Genomic DNA, 21369 nt, shown 5'->3' with positions numbered 1-21369 from the left:
TTTCTCTCTCAGTGATATAGAAAGAGAGGGAATGCACTTGATTGACGTTTCCGAACGCAGCCCAGAACAACTTGTCGTCTCAAGACTCGACGTTGATTGGTTGGTTCTAAAAAGTAAGAACCAATCACGTTCGAGTGCTACAGTTTGTTCTGCTGAACGACTTTGCTCTGTTTGATCAATCCGCAACCGTCAAGTCTCCTATCAATTATGTTTTTTTAGTCTATGGTGTTACGTGTTTACTTATTTATTATTAATTATGGCACAAACCATGGCTCCGGATGATTCATGGAAAACGCAAAGTTTTCGACAAAGCGTCGAATGAGCGTAAATTCATTGATATTTGAGGTGAGGCCGCTAAACTGAATAATTACCAACATGCGATAATTGAGACGATGAGGTTTATTATTGTTTTCTGACCTTTAGTTGGTTTAATAGTTAAATTAAGTGTTTTATGGGAAACCTGTGTAATTTGATTTAATTAATTATACTGTGTACAACGACAATAATAATAAATAAAAGAAATTCTTGAAACTAAGAATCAAGTTCTGAGAAATCAGCTGATTAGTTGCACAACTTCTTGGACATTGGGTTCAAGGTCTAATAATATTGAATTACAAATTAAAATATTAGACAGAGGTGCATTCTGGAAGTAGAAGCAATTTTAATGTGCTGTCCTGACATGGCAAACACTGGCTTATTAGTTTTAACAAATCCTGCGAGAGTGAGGAGGTTATTGCCTGTGATTAAGAAGCATGTTTTGAAAACACTGTACATTCAATACCTTCCGGAGAAGAATATTTTTGCACCAGGAAATTATAATGTCGCGATATCGCAGCAGAGAGGCCCGCAGTATTCTAAGAATATTGCAGACATATATGTAAACACTTCCACAATTGCCTCTCGACTCGACATTCGTGTTTTACTCACTAACATGAAACAACCTGGTAAATCCATCATAAACACTAAGAAACCAGTGGAAATAGTGATCTTCGATCAAACGTGCAGTAAGAAAGAGGCAGATACATTTATACAAGATTGTTTAGCTAATACATCAATGGATTACAGCTTTGTTACTTGTAACTACAATCAAGAGCAAAACGATCACAAAGATGCGGAACATGCTGTACAGAATGTAACAACTTACAAAAATGTAGTGCTGGGTGGCACGTTTGATCGATTGCACAATGGTCATAAGATCTTATTAAGTGAAGCTGTTTTACGTTGTACAGAAAAGCTTACTGTTGGTGTAACAGACACTAATATGCTTTCTGGTAATGACTTTTCCTGTAACTTTTATTATTATTTAATTTGATTTGATTTAACATTTCAGGACAATAATATCTTTGAACTTTAGATAATAAAGAAGATGATGTAATTAAATACTTTTGGATAATTGTAGTAAATAATATTTTCAGGTAAATTATTGTGGGAACTTATACAACCGTGTACACAAAGAATAACTGGAGTTAAAGAATTTTTAGAAGATGTAGATCCATCAATAACATACGATGTTGTTCCTATCAATGATATGTATGGACCTACTAAAGAAGACCCAACAATTGAGATGATAGTTGTGAGTGAGGAAACAAAACGTGGAGGTGACAAAATCAATGAATTACGTTTGCAAAAAAATTTAAGCAAACTAGATATTTATACAGTAGAATTAGCAGTGGATGAATGCTATAATGAAATAGAAGAAACAAAAATTAGTTCTAGTAATCACAGGATACGATTACTTGGCACAAGACTTCAACCTCCTGTAGGTTTTCTACAAGATATTTACAATACAATATAATAATAAATCATTAAATAATAATTACACATTTTCAGAGATTCTCAGATTTTCTAATTTGCATATTTGAATCTATATAAATTAATAGTTTCTTCTTTCTTTTATTATAGAGGATAAATGATAAACCTTTAAAACCATATATTATTGGTTTAACGGGTGGTATTGCAAGCGGAAAATCTTCAGTTGCTGAAAAGTTGGAAAAACTCGGCGCTGGCCTTGTAAATTGTGATAAACTAGCTCACGATCTATATTTACCTGGGAAAGAATGCTTTCATGCGATACTTGAACATTTTGGTTCCTCTATTCTCAACTCAGATGGATTTATAAATAGAAAGAAACTCGGTGACATAGTGTTCAATAATAAGGTAGATATTATGTGTGTGTATATACATAAAACATTTCATATATTTTAGTCTATTATTTATTATTTAATTTAATCGAGAATCACATACATTTTAGGAACAACTGGAAAACTTAAATAAATTAATCTGGCCTTTAATTCTGCAAGAAGCTAAAAAAGAAATAGATATTCTTTATTCAAAGGGTTATAATATCATTGTAATGGAAGCAGCTGTTTTAATTCAAGCTAAATGGCAGAATGAATGCCATGAAATTTGGACTTGTATCATTCCACAAAATGAGGTTGGTTCTTGTTTTGCAGATAAATTGTTTGCTTATTTATATTTAATGATATAAGTTTATCCATGTTTTATTATACATTTTTAAGTCTCCAGCTATGCTTGCATAGATTGTTTGTAATATCTGTTTATATAACATTAATCTCTTTATCAGTTTATTTCAATGTACTTACAGGCTATCAAACGATTAATGAATAGAAATGAATTATCTGAGGAAGCAGCAAAGTTGAGAATTGAAATACAACCAAGTAATACAGAGCAAGTTAAAGAAGCTAATGTTGTCATATGTACTTTATGGTCTCATAAAATTACACTGGAACAAGTCGAAAAAGCTTGGAAAGAATTAATAGCAGCTTTAGCCAAAGAAGCAAAATAAATCTTAATAAATTTTCCATATCAATCGTGGAAAAATGTAACTTTTATTTGTAAATAATATTTCATGATCATTATTCTGTGATACAATTTGTAAAAATATAATACGAAAAAAATAATGGTGATTAGGTAAATTGTCGGCAATGTAAACGACAATACAGAAGTAGATTAATATAAAAGAATATTCTTCATTATTTATACATAATTGCTATAAAAGATAAATATATATTATTTAGAAAATAATATATTGTCACTCAATATTAATTTTTCTTCCTTGTGTTCTTGCAGTTTTGTCATTAAGGTATTTAAGAACAATCGAAAATCAGCTTTTAGTTTATCCCCACCATCATCCACATTACACTTGACATGAGAGACATTAGAGAAGCTAGATGCTTTAATTATATAAAATTTAGGAATTAATAAATATGCAAGTTATTCTATATATTTATAGTATTTAAAAAAATTATTGATTTATAATTTGTATGTTTATCTTTTTATATATATTATTAATATACTTACAAATAATTTTTGACGCACTTGATGTAGCATTATCAGGATTAAAAAAGAATATTACACAATTGTTTGGACCCAGTTTGGCTCCACTAACAAAATAATCATAAAATTCTTTCAATTGTCTCGAAGAATCCTGTATTTTTGTACTGTATACAAGTATCACACCATGCACACCTTTACGTATAGCTGGCCAACAGTTTTTAAATCTGTGAAATATATTTGGAATATCCTGCCTTTCTTTCATTTAAAATTTAATTTTGCGAAAGTACATGTTATTTTTATTATACTTGTAATCTCCACTGCAATCCCATAGCTCGATGTCCCTTGATGAGATATGTTCATTGTTTATCTCAATGTCATTTATTTCAAACTCTAGTATTCGTACACCTTGAGTTGGACGATAATCATACGGAATTTCCGTAGCATCTGCTAGAAAATTCGCTATCGTGGTCTTCCCGCTCTAATAAATAAATACATAAACAAATATATATAAGTGAAACATCCGGTAATAAAACATTTCATGTGTATGTGTTCTTTTTTTAAGTACTTATCATGAATATTTAATTAATGGAGAATTGTTTTACCTTAGTTGGTCCTATCATTATTAATTTTAATGTATGCATTATTTAACAATGACTGTCGCCGGAATACCTGCATTTGATGTGAATATACACAATAATATAGAACACATTGTTTGGCAATTGTTGCTATAGTGACCATTGCTTGATACAGTATAATTAATCTAAATATAAATAATCATGATCAGGACAGATTTTGAAATATATCTCAATTATTAAAATTTAATAATAAAATAGATTGAAATATTTTATCTATACAAAGAATAAACAAAAGAATAAATATATAACTTAATATAATATAGATCAATTTGTTGTCACATAAAATATAGTTTGTTTAAAATACGCATTTATAAAACATATTTACATCAAAATAGCATATTAAATGTAACATATTAAATCAAAGAAAATTATAAAAACTGTCTTTTTTTAAAATTTAAATTATGTCTATTTATTTTGTGATAACATTTTGTAAACATACTTTAGGATTCAGCTATAATAAAATATATTACAAGTACATTATAAAACATGTACGTACAAAATAAACATGTTAAACATTTTGTAAAGATTTATAATTTTATTGAATACATTAATTGAATATATTCATTACATTCATTACAATACTGCTTTTTTAACAATATACTTAGTACTATGCAAAATTTCAAGTTGATTTCTGTGAATTATTATATTGTAAAGTTTATTTTTTGCTATAAAATTGTGAAGTAAACTGTTGAGTTAAGTTCTTCAAATTTTAAATAAGAATATATTTGTTTTTATGAAATACATATATATATACACACACATACACGTATGTGTGTATATATACATATGTATGTACGTATATTAAAGAATATCTCAAATATATAGATTTGTGTTCGGCTTGTTACTCTAAATTGTATTTGTATAATGAAATCATTGATAAAACAATATTCATTATTTCTCGTTTAAATTTGTTTTTCTGAAAGAGCTAGTGCAACAAAAATGTAAGCACTTTTAATTAATCATAAAAAAACCGTAAAAATTTAAACCACAATTATAAAATTATTTCTTTTTTGTTTTTTACAAGTAGGAAGAAAAATAATAAAATGATTTGCAGATCAAGTTATTATTATAATAGAAAAAATATATTTAATATGTCATATACACATATATGACATTATATTTAAGAAAATTATATCCTGTTCTTTCATGTAATCTATATATATATACACAGAGATAATTTTCTCTTAGAATTTACCCTGAAAATCATGGTAATCGTGGGACAATATAGTATGGAAAGAATTTTATAAGAATTTCTCTGATTAATATTTATCACAATAAAAAATAATATCTATCACAATAAAACATAAAATATGTTTGATTAATTTTACTATACAGTTTAGTAAAATTAATCAAACATATTTTATGTTTTATTGTGATAGATATTATTTTTTATTGTGATAAATATTAATCAGAGAAATTCTTTCCATACTATATTGTCCCACGATTACCATGATTTTCAGGGTAAATTCTAAGAGAAAATTCTCTCTGTGTATGTGTGTGTATATATATATATATATATATATATATATATATATATATATATATATATATATTTCATGATAATATGTTAAAGATGTAGGTTAATGCCATAGGTTTTATTTGAATGTAATTAAATATTCTAAAAGTGAGGGGTGAGTATGAATGAACTAAATAAGCTCACCCATAAAACTCTCAATTATTATAAAGGCGTAAAATGTGAATATTATTACATTGTATTTAATATCATATATATAATCAATACAAAATAAGTTACGCAATTCGAACGGATCATATCACTTTTACAGTAGATAGGAAAAAATAATAAAAAAGAAAATTTAATTTAATATCTTTACTTTCTTACGTAATTATGTGATATATTCTTGAGATTATTTGGACGCTTTTAATAGAGAGTCATAAATAATGTGAACATATATTTTTTTGCAATTCTAGAATTTCATTAAATATAATTTATATTAATACAGAATATTCGAGAATTGTAAAATAACTGCATATTAATATATATATTAATATACTTTAATATATTACTATTAATATACTTTGTTTTTTTTATAGACAAATTTTAGTCTAATAAAAAAAATCATGTAGAGAAAATAATTTCGTAGAAAGTTAGGAATTGCTAAATTATTCGAATTGTGTGACTTAGTCTATATCTACATTTTGACATGTAATAGAAATTATATATATGATAGTGTAAAAAAAAAATTGCAAGAATTATACTAAAAATACAAGATTGTTAATATGTAAAAATAATATATGGACATCAGTGTGCATACTACAGATTATTATTATCAGATGTAAGTATCTATAATAATTTGTCAATAAAAATTATATTTTATTTGTTGAATACAAAAAAAAATTATTTGAAAAAATTTTGAGATTATACATATTAAGTGTATAGTGAGATTTTATGCACTTTAACCATTTATTACCATATTTTCCTGTTTGCCAAAATCTTCGGGATAGGATAAGTCATATAATGCTAACAGTGCTGCCTTAGCTGCTGCCTTCTTGGCGTCTTTTTTGTTTTTAGCTATAAAACAAAAATTATTTATACATTAATAATAACAAAAACATCTTGCAATAATTGTTTTATAAAGCCTATATATACCTGTTCCTGAATATTCAACTCCATCAATTTCAACAGCTAGAGTGAACATTGTATTTGGTGGATTACCAACACGGCTGAGCTCTGCATATGTTAGTCCAGGCTTCATCTGATTCAGTAACATAACTGGATGTATATTCACAGGATTAGGTGGAAGTTCCTTTTGAACGGGAGCTTTAGGTGCATTAGGATTATCCTTTTTGGTTCCCTTTGTAGCTGGTAAACCAGGTCGTGGAACTGGAACTGATGTTCCCTGATTATGCCATTCAAGGAAAAGTTTATAAAGCGCAAAACTGGCCAATGAACTCCATGGAATTTCGTCTTCACTATTATTAGTGTCCATAGTAATGCTGTCCTCATTACTCTCTTCCTTTCCATCCACAGATACATTAGATTGTCCATCTGATTCAGCATCTATACGTGCTTTTAGAGATGCTGCAGTCATCTTTTCAAGTAATAAAGCTTTTAATGCATTCTCGGCTGCGTTTTGACGAGCAATTGGTTTAGACAGTCCTTGTCCAACGAAAGTTTTACCATCAAGCTGTAATATAAATTATGTTACTGACGCATTTGAAAGAGATGTGCATATTAGTATTGTATGTATATTAAATATTAAATAGTATACATTGCAAAAATTATAATAGAAAGTTAATAAAAATGATAAAACAATAGCATAGTGTGTAAAAACTGTTCTATAGTGTTACCTCAGCATGAACAAGATAAAGTGAGTTTGTCATGGGGCCTTGAGTTTCAGGGAATGTAAATTGAACTCCGGCTTTCATCTCGTTCAAAACCATGATTGCATTTTTAGGCTGCAAAGTTTTTCTTAGACGCTGGTTCATACGAAGACGTTTCAATTTTTTATTTACCTTAACTAAACAAAAAATGGTAATATTATATATATAAATGTAACAATACGAATATAATTAAGGTTTATTATATATGTCAGTATAAATATTCACATTGATTACAGGAGAATCAATGCTCAATGACATTGTGTCAGAGCACTTGACATTCCTGAATCTTCAAATTTGCGCAGTGAAATGTCATCATAAAAAAGAAAAATTGAATTTTATATTATAGCACAGAGTTATTTACACTCTTAGTTTTGGCAGATGTTTTAAGGCTCCTGGGTGCTCACCGCGGCCATATTGGAATCGTGACGTCAGAGACGAGAAACAACACGTTGAGATTTCTTAGATGCCATTTTTAAATAAAAACATATTTGCATAAAATAACACTTAAGATCTCTTTAATACACTTCTAAAAAACGCCGAAAACTGTTTTTCCCTTGACAGTCAATCAACAACCGTAAAATGATCGAGATATCAGACTTTGACATGCGGAATGACTGCGCATGTGCAAAGACCAGACGGACTGGGCCTCATAATATTACATTTTACAGCTGTTGATTGATTATAAAGGGAAAAGGATAGTTTTCGGCGTTTTTTAGAAGTATATTAAAGAGATCTTATGTGTTATTTTATGCAAATATGTTTTTATTTAGAAATGGCATTTAAAAATTTTTAGCGTGTGTTTTCTCGCCTCTGACGTCACGATTCCGACATGGTCGACAAGGTACCAGGAGTCTTAAAACATGACTTGATTAGGTAATTGAAGATATCTATGTGAGCAATAACATACAATTATTTAAAAAATCATTAAAATTTTTGAAAAATATAAATTTGTTTAAAATTCAGATGTTATGATACGATCATATCTATGCTTTTATATTATAAACATATACTAATTGTAAGTATTCCAATTATAATTCTATATATATATATATACATTATATATACACAATTGTATATCTCTTTAATTAATTTGTAATTAATTTGAAAGTATTTACATCCAGGTATTTTTCTTCGCCATCTTGGTTGAGCATCTTGCATTTCAACATCTGTATCTTCTGTTTTTATACTGTCATCGTTACCATCAGAATTGTTATTTGTAGAAGTTGGAGTAGGTACTACAGGAGGCACACAAGACTGAGAAGTCACGGGCGTAATCTGTGCAGCAGGTGTAGCTGGCTGCACACTTGCTGAACTTTGTTTTAAGATTGGCTTCAATCGTTGCGGAACTGGATTTGGTGCCTGCTGCTGTTGCACAAGTTGCTGGGGTTGTTGTTGCGGTGGTGACTGCTGGTGCTGCTGCTGTAGTAATTGCTGCTGCCCTTGCTGTTGCATTTGCGATTTTAGTTGTTGCGTAGGTGCCATCGATAAAGGCCGTGCTGTTGCGGCTGCTGACATTTGCGGCGGCGGCGGCGGCTGTTGTTGTTGTTGTTGCTGCTGTTGTTGCTGCTGCTGCTGCTGCTGCGACTGTGATTTGAAGCCTTGTAAGTTTTGTATGTTCCCTTGTTTGTAATTGCTTTGTTGAGTGGACGTAGATTGCGATGCTTGGTAACTTCCTTGTGTATTATACTGTAAAACATAGGGTGGGTCGCCGCTACACAAGGAACCTCTACGGTTGTGCTACCCCACCAAGGTCTAGCAATCGTATGCTATGGAACAATTAAATGCTACCCTCATAGCTCATACCAACCATGTTACCTTTACTGTGGCCAACGTCTCTTTACTCATGACTGAGCTAAGTTTTTGTCGAATTAAAAATATATTACATACTAATAAATAATATTTCAGTAATTAGTATTATAATAAAACTCTTTTATAGAAAAAAGCATGATAAATAATGTTTTACTGTATTCAAATTAAAACACATTTTAAAAAGTGAAAAGAGATGGTAAAATCGCTAATATTATTATAAAATTATATTATAAATTAATGTAAATATTTAAAATAATAAAATTTGATTTCTTATTCGGTTTAAATAAAATGTTCAGGAATCGAGATTAAAGATATCATGCAGTAAGTAAAATGCTTATGACATAGATAGCATTCCTACAATAATAAAATTTGCTTAGACACGAGTTCAGCACGAACTACCAAGAAAACGACCTACGGTAGAGTATGCTATGTGGGTAACTGACGACCTAGTCCCTGGTCGAATGCACCTCCTAGGTATTGTTGTATAGCTACTAGTACCTGCGTTGCAGGGGAGGGGAAAGTAGGGACCACTAATTAGTACGTGCAAGTGAAACAATCTTGCTACAGCAAATGGAATTCATAATTGGATTATGATTATAAAAACTAGCATATTATATATTTAATTAGCATTATTACATTAATCAGTGTCTCATATAAAATCAACATTTTTAATTATTATTTAAAATTGCACATTATACATTGTAACATATTATAGCATTAATTTGAATGTAAGATTTATGACATCAAAAACTTAACTTTATTTTATCACTTCTTTGTCAGAGCTATAAAATTTATATTTTAATTATAATATAAATTAAAAATATATATTTTTATATATAATTTGGAACAAATAGATTTATAACTAAATAATTTTTGTTATGATGTAAAAATTATATCTTTTTAGAAACATGTATATTTTAAGAATAATAATAAACATAATATCCACAAAAGTTAAGAAAGAAAATAATTTTAATATAATGAATCTCAATCATAAGGTATAGGTAGATTAATATAATTTAAATATGTTTTAAATTTCAGACTGACAAACTTGATAAATTATGTTAATGTTTATTTCTTGTATTTATCTATCCAGAAGATTAGTACACATATATATTATGTTTCATTAATTCCATTATACGCCATTTTCTAAGAAACTACTGAAGATATCAATATAAATTTTTTTTAAATTTTATTGAATAAAAAGCTCTTTCATACTATGCAGTAAAAAAATATTAAAGACATTGTAAGGGAGACAATTACAAAATTTTAATGGTACAGTGATTAAATTTTTATACATTTTTGAAGATCTTATTAATCTAAATTTGATAAAAGGTTTTAAAAAAATTTATATCTTTAATAGTTTTGTAGAAAATGGAGTGTAGTGAAATCAGTAAAACATCTTATATATATATATATATATATATATATATATATATATGTATATGTATGTATACATGCACATATCTATCTTTTATATTTTTGGAACAATTAATCACATACATAAATCAATGAACAAATCAATTATATTTAATAATTAATGAGTAACTTTTCTTAACTTTTGTGAATATAATTAGAAAATTAATATATCCTATTTTTAACCAATCTTAATGTTTTCGAAAATAATGATATATTTTTCTCTTAAATAAAATTAGTAAATAATTTAATATTTAATCCTTAAGTATAGATTATTTACTTTTTTAAGAAGAGCATTATTATTTTGATTACGTTTTAATATATTTTTCAGTGATATTCTTAATTTCATATGACAAAGATGTAAAAATACTTTAATTTACTTAAATTTTTATGCATATATTATAATTAATGCATATTATGTTACAAATTGTATGTATATAACATGCCACATTATTATATAGAATAATATTGTTGTTGGTAATATAAAATTAAAAAAATTGAATCAAATAAGATATGAGAATTATTTGTTAAATCAGAAACAAAGTTTTTATATTTCTTATTAATAAATATCAATTATAATATACTATTTTTAATATATATATATGTGTGTGCCTATGTAAATTAATATCAATTATAAGATATTGAACAATATATTGAAAACAGAATTGCATTACAGTATTATGCAAATAGGAAAAAAAAATAGGAAAAAAAAGGAAAAAAAAAGGAAAAAAAATATAGGAAAAAAAAATTAAAGCAATCTGTGAGGTCAATTAAGCACGTTATATGCCATATATAAGAGAATTAATAATGCTCTTAATCTCTTTTCTATATCTCCTTCCTAAAATTGTTAAAATATTTATACAATCTTATTTAAATATTAAAGAAATGATCTTAATAGAATAATATCTATGTAACTATCTCCCCCTATTTTTTTCAAGAAAACAATGTGTGCACGACTATTTTCATACAAAATAAAAATACTTTTAAGTTAAAATTATTGCATTCAATAATCTTAACTATTATATATATTCATGTATATATGTGTTTTATATTAAATAATACCTTTGCAATAAATCTTTCATAATAATATCTTTACTGCACCTTGCATAAATAATTATATTTTGTCTATCTTTACATATCTGTGTATGATATTGTATGTCAATATATCATTGATATGTGTAAAGCAATAGATATTATATAAATAACAATAGATATAAATGTGAAATTCTTATAGATTAATATAGATATACAAAAAAGAGAAAACTTACAGGCATTGCATAGGATCCTTGAATTTGGGAATTGTTTGCATTCCGTGCTGCAATGCAGAATTATTTATTAATATTTCATAAGAAAATATAATAACATATGAATGATATTGCGAGCGAGGAATTTACTCCTACAATTTTACAATACTTCTAAAAAAAAAAATAAAATAAACAAATCCATCAATTAGATAGCTCGTGTAACTAATATAAATTTCTCTCAGCTTTCAGTGCTTCAATAAATGATTCTCAAAAGCTAAATTTATCGATTCCACATTTTGTAAATTTCTTTTTCAATACCGTAGTACCAATTACATGTTGAGAGGCACAAATATCGCGTATTATTCTGATTCATAAATAGCGTCGTCACGCAACGTGCTTGATAAGCAGAGAGAGAGAGAGAGAGAGATAGAGGAAGAATGACGCAATACTCTCGCCATTAACCGGTATTAACAGATTATTGATTTTTTTCCGCGAGAAATTACTTTCTGTTCATTATACTTTACACGCGTTATCGATGATGCGATAAGATACACGAGTCAAGCTGAAATATTTATGTCATATATAAAATCTTACCGTTGCCATAGCCTTGATTTTGCCTACTCCGAGTGTACATCTTGAAGCTCTATCTTCTATCTGCTTCGGATCGTCCTTGGTTAAAACTTTTATTTAACAAACGTGTAAGAGCGCTGTTCTGTCAGAGATCCTTTTGCGAGAAAAGGATCAGTTGTAAAAAAACGTAGGAATTGAGCTTGTCACTGCTCCTATACGAGAATCTTCGATAATATGATATTGTGTGTGTGCTTGATTCTTTCGCTATACTTGTCTAGCATGAAGAAAAGGGAAATGACGTAGAATATCGGAAATAGCAAGGTTGCCATATTGCATCCGATTGATGCGCGGCATATTCAACGATATTTTGGAAGGTTTTCGAGACTGCGAAGAACAATTCAAAATTTATACAATTTATTTCTTACAATTAAATTGTACAGTGCATGAAAATTGTTTATAAAATTATAATATATATATTATAAAATTTTACAACGTTACAGAAAAACAAATAGCAAAATAAAAGTGACGATTTACGTTTACAAATTTGTGTAAATATGTATAATTTAATATTCTTTATAAAAGTGTGAAATATTAATTTAATATTAAAAAAATATATTTTATAACATTAAAAGTAATTTACTTGAATATATATACTTGAATTTACTTTACATGTACAGATATCTACTATAATTCACAATTTATTTTTTATCATATATATATATATATATATATATATATATATATATATATATATATATTTACATTATTATTATTCTTTCAATCTTCTTTAATTAAAATATCGAGGAAAGAATTAAATGCAACAAGAGAATTATAAAAATGTCCTATTCTATATTATATTATATATATATATATATATATATATATATATATATATATATAATAGTTTATATATAATAGTTTAAATTTTAAATCAATAACACAAAGCTTTACATAAAAAATTGTAAGCATATATTTATTTAGCAGACTGAATATTTTTATATTTTTATTAAGTAAAACAAATTAAAAATAAATTTTAAAAAATTATTAAAATTTATTACTATTATATTTATCATGATTACTTATTAAAATAATTCTAGTTTGATTTAATGTTATTTTTTCAAAAACTTTCAATATTTTGTATCTTTGTTCATATATTTAAAAACATCCACAAATGATATTAAATGATAACAAGAATGTTACATTTTCAATGATGCTTGTATATTGAACAGATGTTTATAGTAATTGCTCCAAATTAAATAAAACAAATTTTTCCACTAATTTTCAGAGTAATCCTTCCATTTCTTGCATAAACTGCATATATGCATCATCTTTTGTCTTAGGTTGCGTTGCTCTAAGCGGCTGAGTTTCTGGTAATCTTTCTGTAATTCTGGAAATACTGCTGGATTTCTTCTTATCATCTCTTTTAACTCGCAAAGATGTTGGTAAAAATCTTGTAACATCAGCAGCCAGATTCCTAATTTGTGGTTTCGCTTCGATAGTGGTGTTACTTTTTCCATCTTTGTCTTTTCTGTTAATTAATTGTGGCGCAGCAGAAAGAACATTGGGTGTCTTAGGCTGTGCAGCCGTTCCAGATTGCGTTTGCATCTGAACATTCGTAATATTCGACATGTTCGACATTTGCATTTGAGGTGGCGGCATTCTAGGTATGCTAGGAGGTCCGGGTCTCAATATTCTCGGCATTCCAGGCGGAGGACCTGTAAAACAATCATTCGTATTATATAATCTCTTCTGTATACAAATGCATTCGTTGATAAACACATCATGATTCATGTTAAACTTATTGAATCGACTTTATATCGAATATTAAAAATTTCAAAGAAGATATAAAATAAAAAATGTTAAAAAGAATTTTAACCAGGTGGTAAGCGGAGTCCGATACGAGGTGGTGGCGGTGGCGGCATTCTGAGATGTAATGGCGGCGGAGGTGGCCGATAAAGTAAGGGCGGAGGTGGTATGCCCATCGGTGGCATTGCATGTTGCTGCATATGCTGCGTATGGGGATGAGACGCGTGTTGCCCATGACCAGAGAGATGATCCAATGCTCCGGGTGGTTCCAACTCTTCGTCGTCTCCCTTATTATTGTTAGATTTAGCATTAGGTTCGTTTTCCGCTTCCAATAGCGACAATCGTGCATTAAGATCTTGAGCACGCTCAGTCTCCCTCTTTTTATGAACGACTTCCATTTCTCGCATAAACTGATCGATATCTTGTCCAGCCATTGCCAACATTTTTTGCTGCAACGTAGTCGGTTTGACTTTTGCCATATCTCTATCTTTTTCTTTCTCTTTCTCCGCATCTTTCTCTTTATTTTCTGACTCTTGTTTCTCCTCCTTATCATCAGCAAATCGTATCGTTCTCGATTTTGATGGTGGATCTTTAATCTGTCAATCACAAAAATATTAACATTACTTACATGTTATATTTGATGTTGATTCAAATAATATTCAATTTAAATACATGTTCAACCATATCTTCATCGTCGCTTGATAGTTCGGGAGGTGGAAATGGTGGTACACCAGGTGGCTCCTTATTAGGTGCCAATGTAGGCACAGACGGAGAAGTTGCATATGCGCTGGTCTTTTTTAAGATGCTTGGTGGTATTGGGATATTCATTATAGGATGGTGTTGTGACATATAATGAGGATGAGGTGGATACATATGTGCGGGTGGTTGTGGCATATCTGGTAATGGGATCTGCGATGTCAAAGATCCTGTGGAAATATTTGTATTAATTATACCAAATTAAAAGAAAATTATATTATAGAAAAAAATGTGTATTTTAGTTTTATAACTATATATTTTAGAGTAACATATATCTACCTGGATACATCCTAGATATATCATTAGCAGCTGATGGCAATGGAATTTCATCGACTTGTACTTGCTGCGCATGTCGTACAGCTTCAAAATAAGAAACCAAGTCTATCCTTCTACGTTCATATTGAATCAATTGTTCCTTCAATTCTGCCCATTTTTCTTGATCATCTTTTGCCTAAAAATTAAAATGACATATTAGTTATATTGCAATTAACAAACCATTGTCAATTTTTGTCATAAGCTTACCAATACTCTACTGAAGAAAATTTACAGTGCTATTTACATACTTACATACATTTTTAAGACACGATCTAAAGTCTCCTTAAGTTTCTTTCGTTTATCCTTTAATACTTTTTCATTCAAAGGAGGTGGTTGCATTACATTGTATTCTAGAAAGAAAGAAAAGTAGAAATTATATTAAGTATATAATATTGTATATAATACTGTTCTGAAATTGAAGCATAATCCGTGCAAAACATAATTTTCCACTAACCCATCTGATCAATCTTCTCCATTTCTTCGATAATCTGCGCTGGATCTTTGCCTTTTAAAACAGCTGCTCTTACTAGTTGTCGTTGCTTTTTATTCTTTTTCAATTCTTTTTTACGTGCTTCCTTTCCTGTAATAAAAACAAATAGTTAAATATAATATTCCACATTTTATATATATATGTATCTTTTTAAATGTAGAGATGCTCTTTGAGAGTAGAGATAGTTGGTTATATTCTCAGATACTAACGTGCTTGATCAGTGGGATTCATGTATTTCCCACTTTTTGTGGTGTTAATCGAACGACGCCCCATTTTTGCTATTTTTTTTTTACAACAATCAGAATAATACTACACTTTTATCGATTATAAAATTCTGCAAAATTTTATATTAACAGCATTATTTACGTTACACACATCCAATACTCCAAAAAGCGTCTTGATCAGAAAACTGACAGCAACAGCGACTCTCTCTACTTTACCTTACGGGTAAGTTATATATAGTTGTGAAATACGCCGCTAATAATGCGACTGTGTGTTCAGAAAACAGAACAGTAAAACAACAATTGTCCAAATATTTCTAGATCTACCAATCAGATTCGTTTTTTCAAAGCGATCAGTCAGCTCGATCAGCTGTTGTGCTTCCTGAAAATGCAGCTTGTGTGATTTCAAAATTATAGAAGAGAGCATAAAAAGTGTTACTACAAGAAAGAAATTAAAATAAAACGGTACAAAGTTTGTATTATTAATAATTATTTAGATACTTTAAATATGTTCACTTAAATATGTTATTTGCGTTGTTTTTTTACGTTATTAACTTTTTTGTGTTATTAAAGTTCCCTCTTTCTAAAGCGATTTTAACAATGCAAAAATAACACAATTAAATTTAATAAGTTTATAAAACAAGATACTCTTGCTCATATTTTATTTATTCATACAGTATTATATATTTTTGATATATATGCAATTTTTATTTACTTGCATATTTAGGTAGAAAAAATGGCTCAATATATTGCACATGATTTGAACAAAAAACTACGAACGAAAGATGTAAAGATACAAGAAGACGTTATATTTTTTCAAATGGGTCTTCGAGAAGATATTTTAGATGGATTAACAGCTGCTGGCTTTCAGCGACCATCTCCCATTCAGTTGAAAGCCATTCCACTAGGCCGTTGTGGATTCGGTACCAATAATATATACATATTTAATAACATAAGGATTGACAGTTGTATACTAAAAATATTGATGGTTTGCAGATTTGATAGTACGTGCAAAATCAGGAACTGGAAAAACTATAGTATTTGGTATAATTGCTCTTGAAACATTAAATATTGAAATATCATCTCCACAAGTTTTAATAATAGCACCTACCAGGGAGATTTCTATTCAAATAGCTCAAGTTCTTCAAGCAATAGGTTCAAAAATAAAAGGTATATTAGTTACCGAAATTGATGCTTTATTTGTTTTTAGAGAAATTTATTTTCATGTTTTTAATTATGTTGGTTATTAATTATTATTGTTTTTAGGATTAAAGGTTGAATATTTTGTGGGAGGCATATCAATAGAAGAAGATAAAAGAAAGCTAATCAAATGCCATATAGCTGTTGGTGCTCCAGGCAGAATGAAGCACTTAATTGAAAAAGGATTTCTTAAAGTGTCGAAAATCAGATTATTTGTACTTGATGAAGCAGACAAATTAGTGGAGATTAATTTTCAAACAGATATCAAGTTAGTATAAAATTTAAATTAAACTTATATAAACTTGTGCATTTTTTTTTAATGCTATAAGTTTGTGCATTAAATCATTGTAATAAATTGAGATAAAGCTATATGCGCAGAATATCTATGCTACGCTTTTCCTCAGTTAAAATGATTGTTTTCAAATCTAGATTAGTGCATGTTAGATTTTAATTTGTATTAATTTCAGCTAAATTCATTATTAGTAACTTAAAGATTATTGAAATTACGATAATATTAATTTTTTCCTATAGTTACATATTTTCTAAACTACCATGCAAGAAGCAAGTTATAGCCTCGAGTGCTACTTATCCTGGAGATTTAGAAACATTTCTGCAAACATACATGTCTTCTCCAGTGTTAACATCGCCAGATCTTGATGCACCAATTTTGATTGGTGTCAAACAATTTGTGGCTGTGGTTCCTGCACATCCCAATGTTATGAAACAGGTTTTTGATTTATTATAAGATTTGAACAAGTAACTTTTATTTCATTAACAAATGGATTTTCCATACATTGTCCATTATATTTTCAGGTACAAATAAAAGTGGATGAGCTAGTGAAAATTTTTACAAAGATTCCATTTAAGCAAAGTATAGTCTTTATGAATTATCAATCACGGTATGTATAAAATAATTTTTAATGATTATTTAATTTTTTAATATATGATAATATATGATATTACTTATTCCTCTATTTGTACTATTTTTGTAGAACTCAATCAATAAGCAATAAAATTAATTCTATGGGCTTCTCATCTTTGTATATTATTGGAAATCAAGAAATGGCTAAAAGATTGGAGACAGTTGAAAAGTTAAGGAACTGTGAGTGTAGAATTATGTTGTCCACGGATCTAACTGCAAGGGGTATAGACGTAGAAAATATTAACATGGTTATAAATTTTGATGTACCTAAGAATCCGGCGACGTATTTACATAGGATTGGCAGAGCTGGTCGCTATGGATCTCGCGGAATTTCTATCACTATTATTTCTGAAAACGAACTTCCGTCATTTAGAGAATTGTTAACTTCGGTTGGTGGACCAAACTTTTATCTGTTTAAACTTAATTCTGATTATGCAGAAGATGTTTGGGCTGATGATATTACAGGATTTGAGAAAGTTTACTCAAAGTCTGAGACGCGCAACATAAACATTGATCAAACATTTTTAAAATTTGAAAATGGCGTACCTATAATGATACCTACATCAGCGAGCTCATTATCTTCAGCAATCAATGATACATCGTCAAAAAATAATGTTGCGAGTACTTCTACTGTTAAACAAAATGAAAAATGTAAAAACATCTCATCCATGGATACAGCAGTCAATGAAAAGTCATCATTAGAAAATAATGTTGCAAATACTATTGTGAAAAGTGACGAATGTGAAAGTGGTCCATCAAAGTGTGATACGACACTCAATGATACATCTCTCTCATCACCAGAGAATAATATTACAAATATTATTACTATAAAACATGAAAAATCTAATAGCTGTATTTCATCAGAAAACGAAACACATGAAGCTGCATCTAATAATTTATATATGAAGTCAAAAAGAACTAATTTAAATAAAGAGAAAATAAAAATTACTTCATTATTTGAACATTATATTCGAGAACAAATTCAAGGAAGAAACAATCTCCAGCAATCTTTAGATCAAAAAGAGATATCAACTGCAAAATCTATCGGAGTTGAAATTCCTGAAGAACATAAAGATTTATCAAATGTAGATTCATCTAGATCAGAAAACGTACATAAGTTCAAAATAACTCTTGATTCAGATAATCCTTCCCTTATGGAAAAATTAAATGAAAATGTCGTGTTTGAAGTAGATCTATCAAATATAGAGAATTATAAACAAGGAAGTGTTGACATTGAAAATATCATCCAATATATGAAAGCTCCATCAACCAATGAAAAAGAAGAAGAAAATGATGTGGATGAAGAAGAAGAAAATAAAGAGGATAATAATGAAAAAAGTTCTACAAATATTTCTCAGGATACATGTTCTATGGAAGATTCTACTTTAATCCACAATTTGCAATCATCTACAAGCGAATTGGATATTAGCGAAGATAATCAAATATGGAAAGAATTAAATGATTACTTATTAATATATTCTAAAGAAATTAATGACAATAACAGTTGTATAAATGATGAAGAATCTTTTTTGAAAATAGCTTCCAATTGGAAAGAATTACTTGATCTCGAAATTAGTGTATTAGATAATACATACAAAGATATGACAGATTCTGTTCATAAGTTAGTATACGAAGAATATTTTTCTGCTTTAAAAACTTTTCTTAATATACAGAAACGGGCTTTCTTATGTGTCTTTCCGCAATTACGTAATGATGAAGAAATAGAGGATACTTATACATATTCGATAAATAATTCAAATAATTTATTAGATATGTATAAAGAAATAGAAGAATTTAAAAGTCGTTTCTGCACAGTGAAAACTAAATTTGATATATATTTTCCTTATCCTATAAATATTGATGAATATATGCCAAATTTAATGATGTCAAGTTCCGAGATTGAAGAATATCGCAAAGCATTACGGTATTTTAATACATATGATAATCCCAAGAAAAAATTATTAGAAATAATAGATTATATAGCATTTTTGAGTGAAACTGAAAAGTATGATTTGATGAAGAAAATAAAAGATCAAAATTTATCATTTTTGGATATGAAGACCTTTCTCATGGAGGAAGCAGCAAAAAGAGATTTAAAAAATGATAAATTGAGTAACCATTTACAATTGTCTGAAAAGTCAGATTCTTTGGAAAGAAATGGTATATTAACGGAACATGTACAATTTGAAAAGCAAGTTTCTTCAGAAGAAAATGATTTGACAGAGTGTGTACAAGTGCCTCAGAAGCTGATTTCTTTAGAAAATCAGGACGATAATAATGCAATCCAACATCAGAAGACTGCTGAAGTAGATTCTCCAAAAATACATATAATAAACAAGAATAATTCAAAAAGATTAGAAAAAATGGAAGAGGCTCAGTCTAATAAAGTTATAAATATCAATCCAAATCAGCACGAAATACCAGAGAAGAAATATACTAATACAATCTCTAATGGAAATGAAGAAATTCTTGCAAGAAGAAAAGAATCGAAAGAATTAAAGAAGAAAGAAAAGAAGAATGAAGAAGATTCAAAAGATGATAAGGAACTGTTGTTTCAAGCAGATAAGTCAATGAATGAAGATGATCGAAATATGTGTGGCGCTACAAGCAATTCCTCATCTATATCATTCGATGAAGATCTTAGACATTCAAATACTAATAAAGTTGTATTCAACAAACAACAGGAAATGGCATCCAGTAGTAATCATAGACAAAAAACTAGTAAAAAGGATACTACGTATAATAAGGAAGTTAAGAGCTTTCAAACTAGATATACACCTATACGAACAAATAATGTTCTCTATAATAATATGAATAATTCATATAGCAAACTTCATGTAAAGTTTCGTAAAGATAATTCAAAGAATAATGTAGACAATTCAGCTGCTTGTACAAGACATTCAATATCAACTTCACATGCAACGGTGAACACAAGAGAAACTCCTCAATATTCATTGAATCATAGACCAAACGATAATTTAACAAACGATGTTTATTTACATGAAACAGATATTGACAGTTTTCTATCATCATTGCGAATGCAAACTGATCAGTTACATCTACAGATCTATAAGTCACAAATGTTCGATAACTGGGTTTCGTATGATCAATAATCAATAAATTAATTAAGTAAAAAAATATAATAAGGAATTGTTCATATTATTATAAAGGACATGTGAATTCACGAAAAAAAAAGAAACATACGATCTACACTGGGAGCGCATTTTTGTTAGGTAATCTTTCCTCACAGATGTATTGGTTTTATGATTAAGTTGCAACGTCAAAGAATGACATGTGAATCGATCAAAAGGTCATGTATCACTGATACTTAACACGCATTATGAAATGT

The 21369-nt window shown here is 28.6% G+C and overlaps 5 protein-coding genes across 9 annotated transcripts; 2 read left to right on the top strand and 3 right to left on the bottom strand.

Moving 5' to 3' along the window:
- Positions 1-215: 215 nt before the first annotated feature.
- On the top strand, positions 216-3045 carry Ppat-dpck (Bifunctional Phosphopantetheine adenylyltransferase - Dephospho-CoA kinase). Its single transcript, XM_083038328.1, has 5 exons — positions 216-1271; positions 1416-1759; positions 1903-2157; positions 2252-2434; positions 2606-3045. The coding sequence occupies exons 1-5, from the start codon at positions 665-667 to the stop codon at positions 2804-2806; spliced, it is 1590 nt and encodes a 529-aa protein (XP_082894454.1). The 5' UTR covers positions 216-664; the 3' UTR covers positions 2807-3045.
- On the bottom strand, positions 2886-4232 carry LOC145936279 (intraflagellar transport protein 22 homolog). The gene is made up of 4 exons (XM_083038329.1): positions 3900-4232; positions 3603-3775; positions 3322-3521; positions 2886-3194 (listed from the first exon to the last, which is right to left on the bottom strand). The coding sequence occupies exons 1-4, from the start codon at positions 3936-3938 to the stop codon at positions 3031-3033; spliced, it is 576 nt and encodes a 191-aa protein (XP_082894455.1). The 5' UTR covers positions 3939-4232; the 3' UTR covers positions 2886-3030.
- A 1165-nt stretch (positions 4233-5397) lies between these two features.
- On the bottom strand, positions 5398-12599 carry LOC145936049 (double-stranded RNA-specific editase 1). 5 transcript variants are annotated; one of them, XM_083037923.1, is made up of 7 exons: positions 12335-12340; positions 11765-11811; positions 9499-9581; positions 8390-8858; positions 7242-7411; positions 6541-7078; positions 5996-6462 (listed from the first exon to the last, which is right to left on the bottom strand). In XM_083037923.1, the coding sequence occupies exons 4-7, from the start codon at positions 8787-8789 to the stop codon at positions 6347-6349; spliced, it is 1224 nt and encodes a 407-aa protein (XP_082894049.1). In that variant the 5' UTR covers positions 8790-8858; positions 9499-9581; positions 11765-11811; positions 12335-12340; the 3' UTR covers positions 5996-6346. The 5 variants fall into 5 exon arrangements, with proteins under 5 accessions (XP_082894044.1, XP_082894049.1, XP_082894046.1 ...); XM_083037918.1 differs by lacking the exons at positions 9499-9581; positions 12335-12340 and adding an exon at positions 12059-12128 and having other exon boundaries at positions 5398-6462; positions 8390-8960; XM_083037920.1 differs by lacking the exon at positions 9499-9581 and having other exon boundaries at positions 5997-6462; positions 8390-8960; positions 12335-12599.
- Positions 12600-13485: 886 nt separating this feature from the next.
- LOC145936323 (uncharacterized) lies at positions 13486-16095 on the bottom strand. Its single transcript, XM_083038416.1, has 7 exons — positions 15887-16095; positions 15642-15767; positions 15440-15537; positions 15152-15323; positions 14789-15042; positions 14187-14712; positions 13486-14025 (listed from the first exon to the last, which is right to left on the bottom strand). Exons 1-7 carry the CDS (start codon positions 15948-15950, stop codon positions 13592-13594), a joined length of 1674 nt encoding a protein of 557 aa, XP_082894542.1. The 5' UTR covers positions 15951-16095; the 3' UTR covers positions 13486-13591.
- Positions 16096-16254: 159 nt separating this feature from the next.
- Positions 16255-21363, top strand: LOC145936282 (uncharacterized). Its single transcript, XM_083038338.1, has 7 exons — positions 16255-16363; positions 16626-16821; positions 16895-17068; positions 17165-17366; positions 17630-17825; positions 17912-17997; positions 18091-21363. Exons 2-7 carry the CDS (start codon positions 16635-16637, stop codon positions 21131-21133), a joined length of 3888 nt encoding a protein of 1295 aa, XP_082894464.1. The 5' UTR covers positions 16255-16363; positions 16626-16634; the 3' UTR covers positions 21134-21363.
- The last annotated feature ends 6 nt before the right edge of the window (positions 21364-21369 follow it).

Source organism: Prenolepis imparis, unplaced genomic scaffold (genome assembly GCF_030444845.1).
Source record: "Prenolepis imparis isolate NDT839.2.m4 unplaced genomic scaffold, iyPreImpa1.0 SCAF_5, whole genome shotgun sequence".
NCBI lineage: Eukaryota > Metazoa > Arthropoda > Insecta > Hymenoptera > Formicidae > Prenolepis > Prenolepis imparis.
This window is presented reverse-complemented; position numbering and strand designations above follow the sequence as displayed.